The sequence below is a fragment of the Mesoplodon bidens genome (assembly GCF_964165515.1).
Source record: "Mesoplodon bidens genome assembly, chromosome: 10".
In the NCBI taxonomy this organism is placed as follows: Eukaryota; Metazoa; Chordata; class Mammalia; order Artiodactyla; family Ziphiidae; genus Mesoplodon; species Mesoplodon bidens.
Genome location: NC_138172.1, coordinates 27874777 through 27895449, shown reverse-complemented (window position 1 = coordinate 27895449; position 20673 = coordinate 27874777). Strand labels below are relative to the sequence as shown.

General features: G+C 43.1%; 1 protein-coding gene across 4 annotated transcripts in view; it reads left to right on the top strand.

Moving 5' to 3' along the window:
• PTPRG (protein tyrosine phosphatase receptor type G) overlaps positions 1–20673 on the top strand; it is a 749834-nt gene that overhangs the window by 577851 nt on the left and 151310 nt on the right. For all 4 annotated transcript variants that reach the window (XM_081245085.1, XM_081245083.1, XM_081245084.1 and 1 more), the window contains exon 7: positions 17373–17530. In XM_081245085.1, the coding sequence (XP_081101211.1) occupies positions 17373–17530 (158 nt within the window). The remainder of the gene's footprint in view (positions 1–17372; positions 17531–20673) is intronic.

Below are 20673 nucleotides of genomic sequence, written 5' to 3'. Positions count from 1 at the left end.
ATAAATAAAAATTTAAAAAGCAATCCATTTTAAAAAATGAAATAAAACAATAAACTTGTACATGAATTTGTGTAAAAATGTACCAATTCCCTTATAAGTAGTTTGTACCCAATTGACCAATGCTAAGTAATGTACATTATATCCTCTGTCAATTAAAAAGGATGTATTATTTTTCTTTCAAGTTTTTCGATTACCTACTTTCTATTCTTTTTCATAATATCCACCCAAAGAAAATCCAGCAGACTGTACATATACCTAGTCTAGAACATTGACCACTCCCTCATGTCAATCATCTAAGAAAGATCCATTTTTTTGTTTCTGGAAGGAAACTTGCTAGTAGCGATTGTTTGATTGTTGAGCTTTGACTATCCGCCCCTCTTTTATAAAAAATATTTTTATTTTATTTTTATTTTTGGCTGCATCGGGTCTTAGTTGTGTCATGCAGGCTCTTCATTGCGGCGTGCAGGCTGCTCTCTAGTTGTGGCTCGCGTGCTCAGTAGTTGCGGCACGTGGGCTTAGTTGCCCTGCGGCATGTGGGATCTTAGTTCCCTGACCAGGGATCAGACCCACCTCCCCTGCGTTGGCAGGCAGATTCTTAACCACTGGACCACCCGGGAAGTCCCTGTCCCTCTTCTCTCATCGCCTTGCTTGCTGTCCTTTCCTCTTCCACTGAATGTACTACCTTAGTGCGTAGGAAAGTATCTTCCTCCTTCACGGGAAACATAAAGGGGACAGTTAGAAATTGCCTCAGACACCAGTCAGGACGTGATGGCTCTTCTCCCTGTCCGCCCTCCCCAGGCTCTTCTGAGAAACTTATCAGTGAAAGTACAAATACATTATCACCCGAGAACGCCCGTCTAGTGATGTCACAAAATGAGGCTCTTGCAAGCTTTCCTTGTTAAAACTGACCAATAGAAGTTGGGTCTATGAAAATCAAACTTTCTTTGCAGAATACCTCACCCAGTTGTTGACTAGTTTATTCACTGGGCTCACCTTGGGGATATTTTCTACCCATCTTCTCCCCAGCCCTGGGGTGCTCATTGTCAACTCACCAGATCTATGGACAAAGTCCTAGAATACTTAGACTCAATCCAGGCATCTAGCAGAAAGGGAGGTAATAAAGTAAATCTGCACATACGTGTGACTACCCGGCCAAGTGTTTTCATTTGGTGGTGAAAGCTGGAGCATCTGCCTCTGTTCTTTTTTCCATATCCCACCTGCTAGGATTGAGGTTTCTATAATCAAGACTAACCTGGAAGAGACTCCAGTCATAGAACAATCTGAATTCCTTTTAAAGCAGTGGCTAGGCTTTGCCTTGTCAACTGCCACTGCATCATTGGCCACAAATACATGATTTTAAAAGAAACTAGCCCTGGGGCACAGCACTGCTGGCACTCCAGGACAACCACTGTGGGTATGAAGGTGGCGCAGCCTTTCCAAAAGCCGTGTAGCCATTGCTGCCAAAGTTACACATAGGCCATACCCTCTGAGCCAGCAATTCCACATGTAGGTATATACCCAAAAGAAATGGCTACAAAAAGACCCATATACAGGAGCTTTGTTTATAATAGCCCCCAAGTGGAAACAGTCCAGATGTCCACCAAGGGAAGCCTAGATATTCAAGTTTTAGTGTATTCATACAAGGGAATAGTGTGCAGCAATTAAAAATGATGACTTGACTTACACAAAAACAAAAGAACATGGTTCCGTTTATGCAAAGTTCAAGAACAGACAAAACTAATCTCTGGTGATAAGAGTCAGAATAGTGGTGTGAAGGGGTACGTACAGGGGATGAGAAAGGACTCAAGGGAATCTTCCCAGGCAGTACAAAAATACTATATATCTTGATCTGGAGGATGATTAGATTACATAAATATATTATAAACACTACACTGTCCCCTTAGATTTGTGCATTTGACTACTTGCAAACTAAAGAACAGCCCATGGATATTATACATTAATTTCTCAAAAATATTACACTCATGAAGCTCTAAAATAATCTACCATCACGCACCAGACAGTCAAATATTAAAAACCCTGACAGCGTCAAGTGTTGGCAAGGATATGAATGCCGGGAACTCTCAGATTTTCTGGAAACGGTTTGGCAGTGTCTAGTCAAATTGATTCAGTAGTCCCACTGCTATGTATATCCCCTGGGAAAACTCAGATAAAAGTGCACCATGAGGGACTTTCCTGGTGGTACAGGGGTTAAGAATCCACCTGCCAATGCAGGAGACAGGGGTTCGATCCCTGGTCCGGGAAGATCCCACATGCCGCCGAGCAACTAAGCCCGTGCACCACAACTACTGAGCCTGCGCACCTAGGGCCTGTGCTCTGCAACAAGAGAAGCCACTGCAATGAGAAGCTCGCGCACTGCAACAAAGAGTAGCCCCCGCTCGCTGCAACTATAGAAAGCCCGCATGCAGCAACGAAGACCAAATGCAGCCAGAAAATAAATAAATTAATTAATTTTTTAAAAAAATGCACCGTGAACTGTGTATGAGAATGTCTGTGGCATTGTTTTTCCTAACTGCCCAAACCCAGAAATGCCTCTGATACCTATTGTTAGCAAGCTGGATAAATACACGTGGAGTCTTATGGCTCACACCAACACGGGCACATCTGAAAACTGTAAGGTGATGCAAGAGTCTGAAGAATGCACAAGGTGTTCTTGAACAAGTGTTCAAAAAATGGGAAAACCTAACCTTGGTTCTTTAGGAGTGTACATGTAGGTGGTAAAACTACAAGAAAAGCAAAGTAATGATTATTTAAAAACAGAGGATGGTGGTTACTTCTTGGAGTGGGATAGGCAAGTGATAAGGGCCTGGCCCCGGGAAGGGTGGCAAGTCTCCTCCTGTTCAGAGTGGTGGTTACTCCAGGGTTCACTTTAGGATTATTGGTTAAAAGTATGTTTATGTTTGTGCACCTTTCTGCATGTGTGTTAAATTTCACAATCAAAGAAGACAATGATGAGTATTAGAAAGTCAGAGATTCAGGCAGTGCTTTCTTCTGGGAGACATCGAGTACCAAGTGGCCTCACAGCAAACAAAGAGGGGAGTGACAGCATTTTATTTTTTCTTTACCAAACTTTTTATCATAAGGACCCCTGACAGGTTGTTTGTTCTCTCTACAAATGGATTGTAGACCAGAGAAAGAACTGTGGCTGCCTTGGGATTGTATCATTAAGCGATGACTTTGGAAGCCAATACTTCCTTGTGGAATTTAGAGAAAAGAAATCAGAAACCAGAGGGATGGGGTGGCAGGTGACAAGTCTGAAACCAAAGGCTCCTCGTTGTTACTGGGCTAGTTCATCCTGGCTCTGTACCAGGTCAGGGTATGATTAGCCTGACAGGCATCATTAAATCCTCCAGAAACCCTCTGATGTACAGCTCTCATATCCCCCATTACATAGAAAGGCAAGTAAAGCAGGCAGGGCCTGGGTGACTTAAACCAAGGTCTTCATGACTTGAGGCTGACTCTTGTTATTCCCAGGCCATCTCCTGCTCTGTTCTTGGCCAGGGTTACCATTTGCACCTTTTGGTTGACTGAGGCTCATCGTATAGACTTGTTAAAGGGGCAAGTGAAGAAATACTAAACAGGCCCATACTCTCATCCTTCTCTTCACTCCCTGGAGTGAAGATCTCAACATGAACTTTCTAAGACTAAATGGCTGAAGCTTCTGAAAAATATCTTGCATGGACTTTGGAAGAAGAAGACAAATCCGAGCACAAGGAACATTTGGAACAAAGTAAACTATTAGGTGAAAATGGCCATCTGTGTTGTTACAATCCAGCAGCAAGAAGATGGAGCAGAGATGAATTGATTTGATTTGAGGGGTTCTTGCCTGTTTTATGTAAGTGAAATTTAAGCCCCTTTGATCACAGTGTCCATCCATCCTTCCATCCATCGGGCCTAATAAGTGCTAGTTCGGGTGTTGAGGGTAAGATGATCAACTAGATTTCCTCTGCCTTTGGAAAATTTTAATCTCATGAGGAATCTTTCCTTTTCTTTTCTTTTTTTTTGGTCCTTGCCATTCTTGGTGATGGTCAAAGAGACTATAATTTGCCTACAGAATCATGTCATGTGTTCACATGAATTCAGCAATTGGAACTTTGAAATGAATTTATTTATTTATTTATAATGTTGATTTTTATTTTTGTCTGCATTGGGTCTTCGTTGCTGCATGCGGGCTTTCTCTAGTTGTGGCGAGCGGGGGCTACTCTTCGTTGCGGTGCGCAGGTTTCTCATTGCAGTGGCTTCTCTTTTTGCGGAGCACGGGCTCTAGGTGCACAGGGTTTAGTAGTTGCAGCACATGGGCTCAGTAGTTGTGGCGTGCAGGCTTCTATAATTGTAGTGCGTGGGCCCAGTAGCTGTGGCACACGGGCTGTAGGGTGCTTGGGCTTCAGTAGTTGTGGCCCGCAGGCTCGGTAGTTGTGGCTCACGGGCTCTAGAGCGCAGGCTCAGTAGTTGTGGCACACGGGCTTAGTTGCTCCGCGGCATGTGGGATCTTCCCGGACTGAGGATCAAACCCATGTCCCCTGCATTGACAGGTGGATTCTTAACCACTGCACTACCAGGGAAGTCCCTGAAGTGAATTTTTATAAAAAATCTGCATTATGGAATACCTTTAGAGAAATGAAATTTTATTACTTTTCACTTGAAATTTGACTCTTAGGAACGCTGCTGAACAGAGATTCTAGACCAGCACTTCAGAGTTCAGGCTGTCTTGGATTTGAATGCTGGCTTTGCAGTTTGGGAGCTGTGTGATCCTGTACAAATTGTTGGCTCTCTCTGTCCCTGAGCCTTCTACCTGGGAAAATGACAGTTGTGAAAGTATCTGCCTCATGGGTATTAATGCTAAATGCTTTAAGACAGAGAAAGTACTGAGAAGGAAGGGTGCCTGGAGTGTGTCCACTGTCCTGGAAATCAGAGATCAGGGAATACAATCTGCGGGCCAAATCTGGCCCACTGCCTGTTTTTGTAAATAAAGTTTTATTGGAACACAGCCATGCCCATTCATTTACTTACTGTCTATGACTGCTTTTACACTATAACGGCAGAGTAGTTGTGACAGAGAGACCCTCTGGCCTGCAAAACCTTAAATATTTACTCTCTGCTTCTTTACAGAAAAAGTTTGTCAACCCTGCCATGTCTAAACGGTAACTATTGTAGCTCTACTAATAGTGTTGCCTTCACAAAGTGGTTTGTTTATTTGGGGACAGTGTAAATACCCGCTCAGGTCATTACTTACCATTTGATACACTTTACAGAGATGGGCCTCAGTTTTGATATTGCCCAGATTGCCACATCATCCAGATATATTTCAATGAAATTAAAGAGGGTTCTGTTTTAATGTTAACCTTCAAGAAAGAAATTCACATTTTCTCCCTTTTGCATGGGAAACGCAGTGCTATATTATCTACAGGCCACTGATAGTTTTGAACACCTTAACATGTGACAAAATTTCCCCCTCTGAAATTTATGTTTCCAGCGTCTAATTACATGGAACTTTCCTGAAGTGTGCTATAAATTTGCAGCACCCTGGTCTTGACTAATAGGCTCAAGTCTGTTATGGATCCAGGGAGAGCAGATGCTTATCTGAACCCCTTTGATCTCAAAATCTTCTAGAAACAGGCACTCTTAAGCCATTTCCACAGTTTCCTGGATTTTGGTCTGTCAGAACACCACCATAGATGTGTGCTATTTCCATTTCTTTTCTTAGCCAAAGCCAGGAAATGGGATGCTGTGGGGCTCTATTTTATCACTAATAGCATTGTGAACAATCATGTTGAGTCAGAAAAAGACTTCAAAAGTGATTCCTTTTAGGTTAATTTGAATTTGAGGCTAGTTCTCATTTAGCCAGCCTCCTTTGTCAATATGTCATCATTTGAACAGGATTATGGGAACCCAAGGAAATGCCCTTTTCCTGGTTGTTTCACTGGGGTGTGAAGAGCAGAGAGTTTAAAAATATGTCTCCAGTTCTGTACTGTGAAAGTGCTCGCTAAAGTGCTTGGGGCTGCCTGGTGTGACCTTACCCTGCTCTACGCATGTCATCTTGGTATAGGAGAAGCAGGGTCGTATCGTGGCCAAGAACCCAGGCTCTGGGTTTGAATACCAGTTCTGCTTTTGACTAGTTGTACAAGCTGCACAAATCACTTCACCTCTTTGTGGTTCTGTTTTCTTAACCATATAAAGTGGTGATAGTAATACGAACCTTATTGGTTTGTCTTGAGGAGTCAGTGACTTATTGTACAAACTTGTGACTGGCACACGGTCAGCACCCAGTGTCAGCTGTTATCACTGCCATCCCCCCACCCTCACCCCCAACAAGTTGTTGTTGTTACTTGTTGATGTGACTGTGGTGGAGGCCGTGAGGTAACAGGAGATGACGGTGGAGCTCTGAGTTCTGCCCCGTCACCACCCGGCTATTGAACTAGAATGTATGTTGCTTGGCTTAGTTGGCTCATATGAAAATAAAATGAAGTGATGGAGAAAATGTGCACAAAGATGATTTGGGATAGCCAGTCCCTTTGAGACCAGGGGAAAGGGTAGCGGACCAGGGACCAGAAAGAGGGCGAAAGGAAGAAACAGAAACATCTGTTAACCCCTGGCTATGTGCCTAGCTCTGCCCAGATATTCTATACCTAAAGTCTCATTTAATCTCAGCAGTAGCCCAGGGAGAGAAGAATGCTTAATCCATGGTACAGATGGGTAAACTGAGGTTCACAGAGATTGGCTCATTTGTCCCAGCTCATGGCAGTGGAAAAGTGATTTGAACCCAGTTGTATTGGACTCAGATGCATTCTGCTGGGCCAGTTTCCAATTCTAGCATTGACTGTCTTCCTAATTATTGTCAAAATCACTGAACTCTGGTTTCTGCCTGGGTTTCTCCTCTGTGAATTAGGTCATTGACTGAGCATCAAAAGGAAGCTAAAAGAATGTACCCACCATGTCAATTATGGCCACCAGAACCAAGTAGGGGAGAGAGGCAAGCAATGGAAACTGTTCAGTGATAATACTGGGGTTTTGTCACTGTATAACTCTATAATTTAAACGTTACGTTCATTTCCTTAATTGTTGACAAGACTCTGCGCTCTTCGTGTAGTTTCTCTTTGGAAATGTTCATGTCAGCATATGTTTTGTTCATACATCAACCCTTAAATCAAAATGCTACATTTGACCACCTGACCACCAATAAACTCAAGGAGGCTAGATGTCTTTGAACCTGGGTAGAGTGGCTGTTTCATGACCTTGGAGTGCCACCCTGGTTCCTTGAATACAGGAGTCTGATTCATCAGGTGAGCTCTCTTCTGCTCAGGCCGCCCTTGCTCAGACCCTGAAATAAGATGCCGTAGTTGGGGCTTCTCAGATCTTCTCTGGACTGTGCCCATGCAGAAGGCCGAGGGGTGTGTATTAAATCCTGTGCACCCTGGTGGAGAGTGTTTCAGAAGCAGAAATAAGCTCCACACCTCTCTGTATCCTCATGTAGTTTGCTCCCTTCGTGCTTGAATAGGATTGCTTGTTGCCATCCCTTCTAAATACCCTGTGCTTCACAGAGGAGCAGGTGTCAGCAGACTTTCTTAGTAAAGGGATTAATGGCAAGTATTTTAGCCTTTGCCGGCCATCCATTCTGTGCTACAACGACTCAACTGCACAGTAGTAGCCTGAAAGCGGCCACAGACCATGGTATGGCTTTGTTCCAGTAAAACTTTATTTACAAAAACAGGTACTAGGCTGAATTTGTCCTCGGGGCCCCAGTTTCCCCACTTCTGACTTAGAGCTACCCAGTGACTTAGTTTGATCAATTTTTTTCAGCCACGTATAAAGGAGCTACTCTTTCAGGCCCTGTCTTAGGTGCTGGGGATACAGTAAGGAGCCACAGTCTTGATGTAGTGGAGCTTCCAGTCTGCTAAAAAAGAAAAAAAAAAAAACTATTACTAATCAATTACACAGCCTGTGAGGGAGACCCAGGTCTGTACAGCTATGACTGTTGGCAAGGTCACAGCCCTCATCATGACATTGATACCTACTTCACAGGGGTGTGAGGCCTCAGTGAGAGAAAGGCCACAGCAGGGCCTGGCACCAAGTTCACACACCGTAAATGTGAACTAGTAGAAAGACATGAATTACAGAACATCCACTGTGTGGATGGAGTCTAGGGTTCAGGTCAGTGGAGGGTAAACTGAGGCCAGAGGATCCAGTCAGTATTACAAATGGGAGTTTGCTGCCACCCGGCCTCGTGAGCATCTTGCACTGTGATCACAAAACAGGCTCTGGACCCAGCTTCTAGTAGACGCAGAAAGCTGATGGGGACCTTTGATGTGAGTCCTGTTGAATTATATCAACATCCTATTTCATCAATTCTGTAACTCTCATGTCTTCATATTTTTATTGAGATGTAATTGACATATAACATTATGTTAGTTTCAGGTGTATAACATAATGATTTGATCTATGTCTATATTGCAAAATAATCACCACAATAAATCTAGTTCACATCCATCACTACACATAGTTACAATGTTTTTCATTCATATTTTAACAACTCTAAAATTAGGACGCACCTTCCAGGTGATACTGTATCATTGCTTAATTAGCAACTTGTTGCTTTTACTAGTGGCATTTGAAATAATGGTGCATCTTACGATTGATGGTGACATGGATATGAAGAAATCTAGGATTTATTGGTTACTTAAAATACACCAACTGCTGTGTTTGTTTGTTCCTTCATTCTCTTTTCACAAAGATTGGGCATCTACTATGTTCTGGGCAGTGTTTTTGTTGCTGGATATACAGAGTGAACAAAACAGGCAAAGGCTTTGCTGTTGTGGAATTATCCGGCTCTTGGAGGAGACAGACAGTAAATGCATCTGGGAAGGAAATAAACCAGGTGTGTTGTAGATGGTTAATAGCAGCGGGAACAGCCTTAGATGGGGCGCTCAGGGTTGGCTCTCAGGAGATGAACTGAGATCTGAAGAATGAAAAGGAATCACCCATATGGAGTAGGGGTGGGAGTAGGGCAGGCATCGTAGGCAGAGGGAACAGAAAGGTGAGAAGGAAGGTGATGGTCAACAAGGGAGAGGGCAGAGAGAAGACGGGTTGCAGAGTTAGATCATGGAGGGCCTCATGGCCGTGGTGAGGAGTTTGGATTTTATTCTAAATGAAGTGAGAAACCACTGGATGATTTTGAGCTGGGCAGTGTCAGGGTTAGATTTATGTTTAAAAAGCTAAATGAGTTCTTTAGTCTTCAGAGAGACTTCCTCAGCTGATCATGTTTATGTCAGCTGCAGGAGAGGAACTGGGGGCCCAGGGATACAGAACTGGGTAGTAAAAAGGGATACCCAGACTCCCTCCCCACCTCACTGTGTGATCTTGGTTCAGTCACTTTCCCTCTGTGGACTTCATTTTCCTTATTTGTAAATGAAATAGAACTAGCGTTCTTTGAAACTCTTTGGAACCCCACAGAGTTCTCTGTGGTTCTTGGGTGACTTCCCCAGGATCCCCTTGTTGTAACTTCAGTGTCGTGCTTCTTCCTTAAAATCGTCTGTCATGAAGTCTTGCAGACAGCTACACCTTGAAAACGGTCCAGCCCCACTTCATTGCCCCGTCTTTGCCATTTCACCCTCCTTATTGATGAGAGAGATGATGTGAATGACAGTCAACATCCAATCAGATAGAGCAAGTTTCATTTCTTATATTTAGGTCATAAAATTAGTTCCTTGACTCCCTCTGCCACCATCTTAATTATAGTGTAATGCTGTCTTACTCACTGGTGGCTTCTAGATGCCAGGCTCCTTAAGTCCCTGGATTCTGGCCTTCAGGCTCTTGCTTTCCATCCCGACCTCCCACTTCCTGATGCTGTTGGGCAGGCCCTTCTGTCACCAGCTTGTCAGACCCGTGGCCCCTCCCAGGTCACACAGCCCATTGTGCCTAGTCCATGCTTAACCCAGAGCTGCTGACTCTGTCTAGTGTTTTGGCCTCTTCACAATTTTTAGCCAAATTCCAGATTATCCTTAACCAGCAGCTGATTTTTTTCCTCCTAGAGCTGTCAAATTTGGGGCACTTGAACTTTTCTTCCACTTTCCCTTTTGCTCCACTTCACTCCAGCCACACACCGGGCAGAATCCCTTTGCAGGGGCTTTTCTCTGTGCCTGGAATGTTCTCCCCAGGTAGCCACCTGGCTTGCTTCCATCTTCAGGTTTTTCAATCAAATGCTTCCCTCTCAACGAGCCTGCCCTTTGACACCTATTCAAAACAGTGGTCAGGGGAGACCTCATTGAGAAATTTGTCATTCAAATAGGAGTGAGTTGTTAGCAGCTGAAAGGCATTTGGTCCGTGACCAGCCATGAATAGAGCAGTGAAAAAAATGTTCCAGGCAAAGGCCCTGGGGTAGTGTGATCATGGACCAGCCAAGAGGTCAGCATGGCTCAGCCTAAGGGCCAGAAAGTAGCAGTGGATGAGGCTGCAGAACAGGGAGGAGCCCACTGACACAGTCCTCATAGGAACCGGCTTCTCAAGTGTGATCAGCATTGTTAAAACTGCAGAATCTCAGTCCCCATCCCATACCTACTGGATCAGAATCTACAATTTAACAGGCTTCCCAGGTGATTTGCATACACATTAAATGTGAGCAGCACAGTCATAAATCTTCTCCCATTTAGCATGACCTAATCCCCAGTTTTTTTCCACTGTCACTCTCCCTACCTTCCCCAATATGAAGCAGAAGGCCAGTGCTACCCCAGTGATTTTAAGCTTTTAAGGAAAAAGTAATAACTTTTCCTTATAAAAAATTGTGGGAAACCCTGAAGAAACCGGTCATTGGGCTAAACTCTGAAACTTGGGCTTTCTGTTCTTAGTTCATTTTATATACTTCCCTAAAATTGGTTGATTCCTTGTTTTGGGGATGGGACTGGTTTTCCTCCCCTAGAGACTATCACATTCTGTCCATATGCTTTCCAATGTTCATTTGGGGGTGTGTGAACATTTTCAGTATAATTCCATATTTCTCGATTGCTGTACAGTTTTCCTCTCTGCGTTGATCATCATGTTTTATAAAGGCTTTCTTTTTTCCTATATAACCAAAGCATTGAAAATATTTCGTTATTAACACACCGAAAAATGCAGTCAATGAGATGATTATCATCTAATGTTTTAATGATCACATTTTTAATCCAATTATGCATGATTGAATCTTTCAAATTTTCTTTAATTAAAGATTGCCTCCTAGCACTGCTATCAGAAATAAGAAATTGAACAGAATCGAGCCAGATATAATTTAATGTTGAAAGGAAACTGCAAGGATAACTGGGCCGCTCTGGGTTTAATGGCTGGCCATGACTTTAAAGCCCTCATACAGAATTTTCTAATTGATAAGAAAAATTTAATCATCTCCTGATATACTCTGTTTGCATTCAAATAAGGTATTTCTTTTTCTAAATAAACCTCCCCTAACTGATTATTCATATTGTCGTTCAGAATGCTTGAAAATGAAAGAGTTGGGTGAAATGTAGACTACTTAATATAGTGTGTATTTAATATAAAAGTCATACATTATTCATAATTTTTGCAATTTGAATAACTTTGAATTTCGCATCCCTGTTTCTCATCTTTTTCTTTGATGAACAATTAATTATTAAAATATAATATTGTCTGCATACAGCACTGGGATACTTGAAAGTGGAATATGAGATTCATTCCTTTTCAGTTCTTTTAACTAGTAATGCACAGAACTTGCTTATTATGGTATAATGGAATGGATGGTAGGATAAGTAGAGTATCTCAAATATTTTTCTCAACTAGTTAAGTGTCTGGGATAGGAATGTTTCGAATTCAAATTACTAATTAGAATAAAAGTTGGAGGCAGAGTGTTCTGATCTGGATGGCTTTGGAGTCAACTGCCCTTTTATAGTAGGATTCATTGAACAAGTATTTATCTGTGCTTATTCTATGCTAGACACTCTCCTAAGCCCTTAACTACTGTTAATTCATGTAATACTCTCCTTGATAGGATAAACCTCCAGATGAGGTCATTATTATAATCCCATTTTACAGATGAGGAAATAGTGACAGAGAGGTTAAGTAACTTGTCTTAGGTCAGAGCTTTAAGTAGACCAGTTAGGATTCAACTCCAGGGACCTGGCTCTAGCAGTCCTTCCACTTTATAACATGGACATTTATTAAGATTTTCTTAGTGGGAGAGTTTAAGTTTTTAGCTGAAAAGTACATTCTTCCTTCCTCCCAGTGACTGTACTCAGGAACACCCAGTCTTGGGTCCAGCCAGTTGAGTGCCTTGTGGCCTCTGTGAACTTTGTGGGCAGTGCCAGAAATACAGGGGTACCATTTCTAAAGTTACTTATAACAATTAAACATTATGAGCACCCCATTTGCCAGTGGAGCACTCCTATGGGACTGAGCAGGAAATGGAATTTGTAGAAAGATCAGCAAAAATCAACGTTCAGGTTGAACTTAGAAAAGTCATGGGAGAAAGAAAACAGCTTAGGAGTTAATTCTGTAACGTATGTTCATAAAATAAATTACCATTAGTGATGGGGACCCCTGAACATGTGGCATGCCCCACCCCCAGTTCTTGCTGTGGCTCTCAAGATGACTTTCTAACACTTGCCCCCCACCCTCCTATACTTGGCTTGCAATCAGGAGGGCACAATATGGCCGATGGCTAAATCCATTCCACTGACTGTTTTTGTATGGCTCCTGAGCTAAGAATGGTTTTCACACGTGAATCCTAGTTAAGCGAAATGTTCTTCCCGCCTTTCCCCTGCCCAAAAGAAGTCCTTTCTTCTCACTAGTAGATGTCTATTTTTAAAATTGTCCTCAGTTATTAGCGTTTTGAACATTGTTAATAAGGTTGTGGAAGTGTGTTTATTATATAGGTACCTATGTAACAACTTTGATTTTGCCCCTTAGCCCTGCAAAACCTAAAATATTTACTATCTGGCACTTTACGGAAAACATTTGCTAGTCCCTGGCTTAAAACACAAAATAAGCTGGCTGGCTCTCAGCCCAGTGCTTGCCTTGATAAGTGAGGGCTTATAATGGACCAGAGATCACACTGGACCAAGTGCTTACCTTAATAAATCAGGGCTCACAAGGCACTGTGCTAAAGCCCCTCACATTTATTAGCTTGATTAATTGTCACAGCATCCCTGAGGGGTAAATAATCTCAGTATTCCTATTTTACAGGTAAGGGAAGTAGCTCAGAGAGGTTAAGATTTTTTTCTAAGGTCACACAGCTGTTAAATATCAGTTGATTCCGAAGGTCATGCTAGAGCTTTGACAAAGAAAACTCTAACCTGCAGTGCTCAGATTGACGGAGACTGTGTCAGACATGCTGTGCCTTTGAGGCATTAGTAGTCCAGTTAAAAAATAAAACACATGCACGAACATTCAAAAAAGTGCATGGCTATGTGAGATATACATAGCTAGGTCTTGGCAGCTTAGAATCATAATACTAGTGGTAATAATACAAGTAATTAGAATGAGAATCATATTATCATTTATGAGATGCTTACTCTGTTCCAGGCTCTTTCTGAACCCCTTTCTTACACTGATTTATTTAATCTTCACAACAGCCTAGGAAGGTGTAGTAACTAAGGTCATAACAGCTCACAGGTGGAGGAGTTGGGATTTGAATCCAGCAGGCCGAGAATCTCTGCTCGTTTCACCAATCCCTGTAAGGGATGGAGAAATGAGGTGTTGATGAGGTCTTCAGTGTTACGTGATATTTCCTGCTCCCAGCCGTACTGTTTCAGATCCTAAGTGGTGTCTTTGAAGAAAGAATCCCATCCCAGTCTCTGTTTTCTCCCTAAGTTTTTTACCTTGGGTCCATTACTTCTCTCTGATCTCCCACTTCCCTAGTTGTAAAATTAAAGAATTGGATTGAATTGGTGGTTTTCAAAGTGTCCCTGGGTTCCCAGCTCAGCTTCAGCCCCAGTGGCTGCACTTCGGCTGTTTGAGTTGCCTGGCTCCTATGTAAGATTTGGTTTGAAGAAAGGGTTCTTTGGTTCCCGAAGCCACTGACCTAGGGTGGTCTAAGCCCCTTTCGGGTCTCAGAATCCTGAGATCCAGTGGCGGTGATGGTGGTGGAATCAGCAGGTAGTGAAGCCCCTCCCTTTTTTGTCCCCCTCACCGACTCTACCCACCCCGCCACTGATCTGATTACACCTTCTAAGCAATTAAATCAGAACCTGCCTCTGAAGCCCTTGGGTTGATCCAGGACAGAGAAACCCTTCTGCATTTGTAGAAATGGTCACACCTGCAGTTTCCATCCGTCCTTGCTGAATGCAAGAGCCCATACAAGAACTTACGTGAGTCCTGTTCCGGCTGAAACCATGTTCCTTTTTGAAATCCACCCACTTCAGATTGGTGGGGCAGGTGTTTCTCATTTATCTTTTTCTATAAAGCCACAGCCTCTTCCTCGAGTGGGTGCTTTAGATGGGGGCTTTGCTGGCTCGGGCTTACAGGGATTGTCTTGTCACTACCTGTCTGCATACAGCGTGCTTAGCTGCAACCCTAATATTGGGTCAGGCCCCTAGGGGAAGACTCTAAAGGTTTTCCGGTCCTTCAGTCTGGAGCCCTTGATCCTAAAGCAGGTTAGTGTGCTGCGGGGTTCACCTGCAGCGTGATGGGGAAATGAAGGTGGTGATTTTGTGGTTCATGATGCCAGGGCCTGTGCACCTTCTATTGCCTGGAGCCTCTTGTTGACTATTTGCAGGGCCGAGGAAGTGCAGCAAGCAAAGGCCAAAACGGTTCCTCCTCTCAGCCAGGCACGCTTACAGAGATTTCCACCATCATTAGGCTGCTGGTAACCGGGTTAAATTAAAGCCCAGATTTGCCAGCGGGCGGAGGGGTGATTCTTTTATTTCCAGCCTTTTGTCCCATGGAAACTGCTTTTGTCATTTTGATTATAGACCCCTATGATGCATGTATTAATTAATACTTAATTTTTCCCTTTAAAAAATGAACTGAAAACCTTTGTGAGAATCAGCCAAGGTTTCTGAGCCTTGTGAATAACTGCTGCCACTTTACTGTTCACTAGTGACCTTGGGCTTAGTGATTTAACCTCTCTGTGCCTTAAGTTCCACATCTGGAAAATTGGAGCATTAAAAGTAGATACTCCATAGGGTTGTAAAGTGAAAGGGTGTGGTGATGGCTTAAGAATAATGAAAGCCTGGATTCCAAACTCAACTACATGGTTGTATGTTCCAGCTCTGTAAATTGGGGATGGTAATACTTCATGGGACTATTTTAAGCATTAAATAAATCAATCTTTGTAAAGCTCTTAGAACAGTACCTGGCACATACAGTAAGTGCTGTTTAAATGTTTGCAACAGATGAGTACTCAGAAGAGTGCCTGACATATAGTAAAAGCTAAATAAATATTAAGATTTGTTCAACAAATCTCTACCAAAAGGAAATTACCATTTTCATTATTCTTTTTTTTTTTTCCGGTACGCGGGCCTCTCACTGTTGTGGCCTCTCCCGTTGCGGAGCACAGGCTCCGGACATGCAGGCTCAGCGGCCATGGCTCACAGGCCTAGCCGCTCCGCGGCATGTGGGATCCTCCTGGACCGGGGCACGAACCCACGTCCCCTGCATTGGCAGGCGGACTCTCAACCACTGCACCACCAGGGAAGCCCCATTATTCTAATATAGTTGATTTCTGCTGGGTTTTTGCCTTAACCCCCAGTTACATAGACCTTTTGCGTCTAAGGATACACATTTGCCCAAATACATACACTGCTTGTTCTGTATGAAGGAAAAGGAGGGAGGAGGCGTGAGGCTGGGAATAATATTCCTGGAAGTCACAGGAGTGTCCATGAAGTAACCTGGAGCCTTGAGGTCCCCGAGAAATGTCCAGGGGCGCATGGAGGAGGCCATAGGGTAGCTAAGGCAAGCCATTAGCAGGACTGTAATAGCCTTATTACATCCCCAACAGGAATGAGGTGGGCATTCCAGACTTAAATACAGGGCTAGACGTTTGAAGACCCAGGTAGAGACTAAAACTCTGATTTGTGAAAGAAGCTGGATGATCTACTGGGTCGGACTGAAAGTGTTATAGTATAGTGCCTAAACTCTGTTGCACTGCTGATTCCTGCCTCAGGACCTTTGTACATACTGTTCTCACAGCTTGAAATGCTCTTCTTTTCCTCTTTTGCCCCCACAGTTAAATATTCACCTAGTTTACTTTAGCTTCTTCAGCCTGAGTCAGAATTGTGCAAGTTCTGGTGTCAAGGTGCATGGGTTCATATCCCAGCTTTGCTATGTAGGAGCTAACCTCTTCTCTAACTTGTTTTCCTCGTAGAGTTACTGTGAGATATCATTGTTGGGTCCCAGCTTAAATGTCGTTTCTTCTACTTAAGGGAAGACCACTCCACTTTTGTAAAAAAAAAAAAAAGCCTATTTTCAGGGCCATCAGTTTACAAGTTCAGGGTCGTGCCTTGATCTGAATAAGCCTTGGGTGAAACCATAATGAAACGTAACCAGCTTTGGAATTGTACTTTACCATTGGCTTACAGTTTTCTTTTCCTAATTAATCTCTCATGGGAGTCCCAAAGTTTGTTCGCCTGATTATTAGTTCATAAGGATTAGACGGAGAAGGGGTCTATGATGAAACAAGATGGAGTATAACTGAATCACTTTGCTGTACACCTAAAACTAACAGAACATTGTAAATCAACTATATTTCAATAAAAAAAAATTAAAAATTAAAATCAACATTAAAAAGACTTAGCACAGAATATATATTAATATATAAAATATCTCATTAATGATTTTAATTTTGATTACATGTTGAAATAATATTTAAAATATAATGGGGACTTCTCTGGTGGTCCAGTGGTTAAGACTCCATGCTTCCAATGCAGGGGACGTGCGTTCGATCCCTGGTGGGGGAACTAAGATCCCACATGCCATGTGGCATGGCCAAAAAAAAAAAAAAAAGAAGGATTAAATAAAATGTATTATGGAAACTAAAAAAAATTTATATTGGAAAGGGGCAAGTTAAACAAAACCAAGTCTCTTTCTTTTCTGCAGGATTTAGTGACTTGACTCTGCTAGTGTTTTGTCTATTTCCTGGGGGAAGAGGGAGGGCCTGAAGTGTTGCCCAGTGCCGTTTACCATGGAACCCATTTTTCATGAAATGCAGTGCAGTACGATGTCTCAGAGCACACACACCCTGGGAAATGCTGCTTTGTTTTCCATGGCTCTCCCACCACCAAATGCTAGTGCTTCTCGGGATGTAAATAAACACAAGACTTGTGATGTGGCACCCGCATGCCGAGGGTTTTGACTGTGTGTCTGCAGCATAGAACGACTTACCACTGTGCTTTTCTTTTCCCTCTTCCCCCAAACAGAGAAGGAGACCTTTCTGGATCCTTTCGTCCTCCGGGACCTCCTGCCTGCATCCCTGGGCAGCTATTACCGGTACACAGGTTCTTTGACTACCCCACCGTGTAGCGAAATTGTGGAGTGGATAGTCTTCCGGACGCCTGTCCCCATCTCTTATCATCAGGTAGCTATTTGGCCCCCAAAGGGCCTCTGTTTTTACTTGTTTTGAGTTGACTTAACTATCTAACATTGCTAGACTATATCAGGATTATATAAGGATTTTTTTTTTGGCATCCTTTGCTTCTCATTGATTCTTTTCGTTTTTTCCAAGTAACATGTTTTTGCACCCAAGAATTATAAAATATAAAACATGGTTGCTGAGCCACAAATTAACTAGCTGAGGAGAACTGCAGGCATGAAATCAGATATCTTGTAAGTATTCAATCTTGAGGAGATAGTAGCTACCCTCTGTGATGACTCTGTGCCAGGAACTCTTTTCAGCTCTTTATATGTGTTAACTCACTTAATCTTCATGAACAACAGTCCTATGAGGTAGGTGCTATTTGTACCCCCGTGTTATAGAGGAGAGACAGCAGAAGTGTAGTGACTTGCCCAAGGTCACACAACCATTACCCAGCCATGGTGTCTGATCCCAAAGATCACGCTTGGAGCTGCTAAACCTCCCCTAAATTCAGAAAAGAGAAATTTGTATACCTGAAGAAATGAAAGAAAAAATACCATTGATTGAGCTCTTTTTGTGTAATAAGCTCTCATCGACTTAGTTACAAAACAACATTGAGAATTGGGTATGTTGCACAAAGACGGAACACATAAGAACATCGTGGCAGGGACAGATTGCATAACATGCCCAAAGATTCATGGTCAATGAAGGTTGAAGCCAGAAACCAAGCCCGGGTTTGTCTGATTCCAAACCCATGCTGCCGACCCCTACATGGAGCTGCTTCTCTCTGAGTGTGGCCTGGCAGATGTCATAGGGAGGTGGGTTTAGGCTGAGCACGTAACTGTGGGTAAGAATTTGGTGAAATGGGGATGAGGTTGGGGGCAATGTCAGCGGAAGAGGATCCACCAGGGGATGAAGGGCTTTGACATCACCTCATGAGGAATCATAGATGGAAGGGGAAATAGAGAGGATATGTCAGTCATCAAAAATGCAGCCTACACGGAGGTAGAAGGAGAGTAGATTTCTCCTCCATAATTTCAGAAAACAGAGCCAAGAACAACGGGTAGGATTTCTAAGGAAGTGGATTTGAGCCATTGACCTGGACTGTCTAAAAAATGGAACATTCCTATCAGACCCATCCATGGAAATGCCTCCCCAGCATTGGACAGCTAGGGGTAAGGCTGATGTAGAGGGAAAGTGGACGTTTTGGAATTATGTGAAAAATGTCAGTAATATAACTGAAGAGGACACAGGCAACAAGATTATGAACCTGGCTGGCTTGGGGAATAGTCCAAAGATTTTCCTAACAAGGGCAGAGAATATAGAAAAGGGAGTGGGGGAAATAGGATTGGATGATGTCCTGGCCAGGGCTGTTTGGGGTGTCAGAAACAGAAACCCACTTAAAGTAGCTTCAGTAGGGGAAATATTTGAAAGAAACCATAGTAGGGTCATCCTGAGCTGAAGTCATCATGACCAGGACTGTAACTAGTAAGTGAGGCACAAACTTTACTTTCTGTCTCTTAGGGGCCTCTCTCACATCTTGGAGCTTCTACCACGGCTTTGTGAATCTGTACTTTTGCAAACTTCTGGTTCCTTTTCTCTCCCAGTTTGAGTGTGGTTTTCTTTGGAGGGGATTGGAGCCCAATATGGTTACTCTAGTACCAGTTAACCTTTCAACTCAAGGGCCAGCTACCAACTGACAGTGGTCTGGGTCTGGAGTCAGCTGTTCAGGAAGATAGATCCGAATAGACATTAGCCAACAGCACACTGGCTGGCCTTGGGTCAGTTGTCCATTTTTTAATAAATCAGCAGAGGTGCTGGCCATGTCCTGACACATTGGTGTCGCCACTCTGGGGGCGGTAAGTGGAGCAGGTTATCTAGAAGGAGCTCTGTGCAGGAGAGAGAGCCCACCAACAAAGGTGTAGGTAGTGTGGGACCAGGGGAAATAGATTCATTTGGCCTCCCTGCAGCTGGCAGACATTTTACCTTGAGCTTTTTTTCCTTTTGATTCCATCGTGATGAAAAAAGAAGGACTAGCATTATGGCTGCGGAACAGGATCTGCTGGCCTTAAGGAGATAAAGAAATATGAAACAAGTTTGCTTCCTAATGGTGAAGCCAGCCTTGTTTCATTAAAATAAAAGAAAATTGCAGCCCAAATATTTATATCCTCAAGGTTCGGGGAGGGGGGCAGGGGCAGGACTTTGAAAAGGGATCCTTTTTGTCGATGAAGATGAATGCTTTTGTCCTCAAAGATATAAAAGCTTGAGATAATGAGGTTAAAAAATTCAAGTTTGGCTTTTTTTTTTTTAGGAGGCCCTGTGAAGGGGAGACATAGAGGGGTAATTGTTTAGTTGGGGCTGGGGGAGGGAAGAGAAGCATTAACACATACTGGGTTTTAAGGCAGTTTAGTGGGCCTAAACAAAAGGCAGATTTTTAGGCTTGGATGTCTTGTCAAGTATTTGTCAGTTAGAGGCGTTTTGACATTCGGGAACTGGATATATTCGAAAGTGCTTTGTTAACATCTTTTTATGCTTCTACTCTGCCACCCATACACTCAGAGAGAAATAATGGAAGAGTTTTTCTCCACGACTTCCAACGTATGACCTCTCTGTAGGTACTATTGTTTCAAGAAAAGAGTGAAGAAATAAATTAATCATAGTGGCTCCCCAGTTTCTTTACTCTAAACCATCTTAGATAATACTTCACTTGTATCAGGCACAGCTTCATGTATCCTTTTCTGTCTCCCAAAGGGACGAAACAGCTCATTTTCATGTGGCCAAACCGGTTACTTGCTGGTGGGCTGAGTGGAGGTCACAGCTGTGTCAGCCCTCAGACAGGAAAGCATGAACCACCCAAGTATTATTGGTTCAGACCTCCCACCCTGACCCTGCCAACATGCTTTCTGAAGTTAGCACAGAATGTTCATTTCAGAAGGGCAAACGGCCAATTCAGAGAAGCCAAGAAGACACAATTCCATGTCTGCTTCTGTGAGAAAGAAAACATTCCTAGTCCTTCATCCTTCTTTTTCTCCAAAGGTTCTTCTCTTCCCTTACACCGTGTGGGTACCTGTCAGCAGTGAGAAGGAGGGCAGGTTCACCCTAAAATGCAGTGCTGAGCACAGACTGTTGACCAGTATGATGTGGAT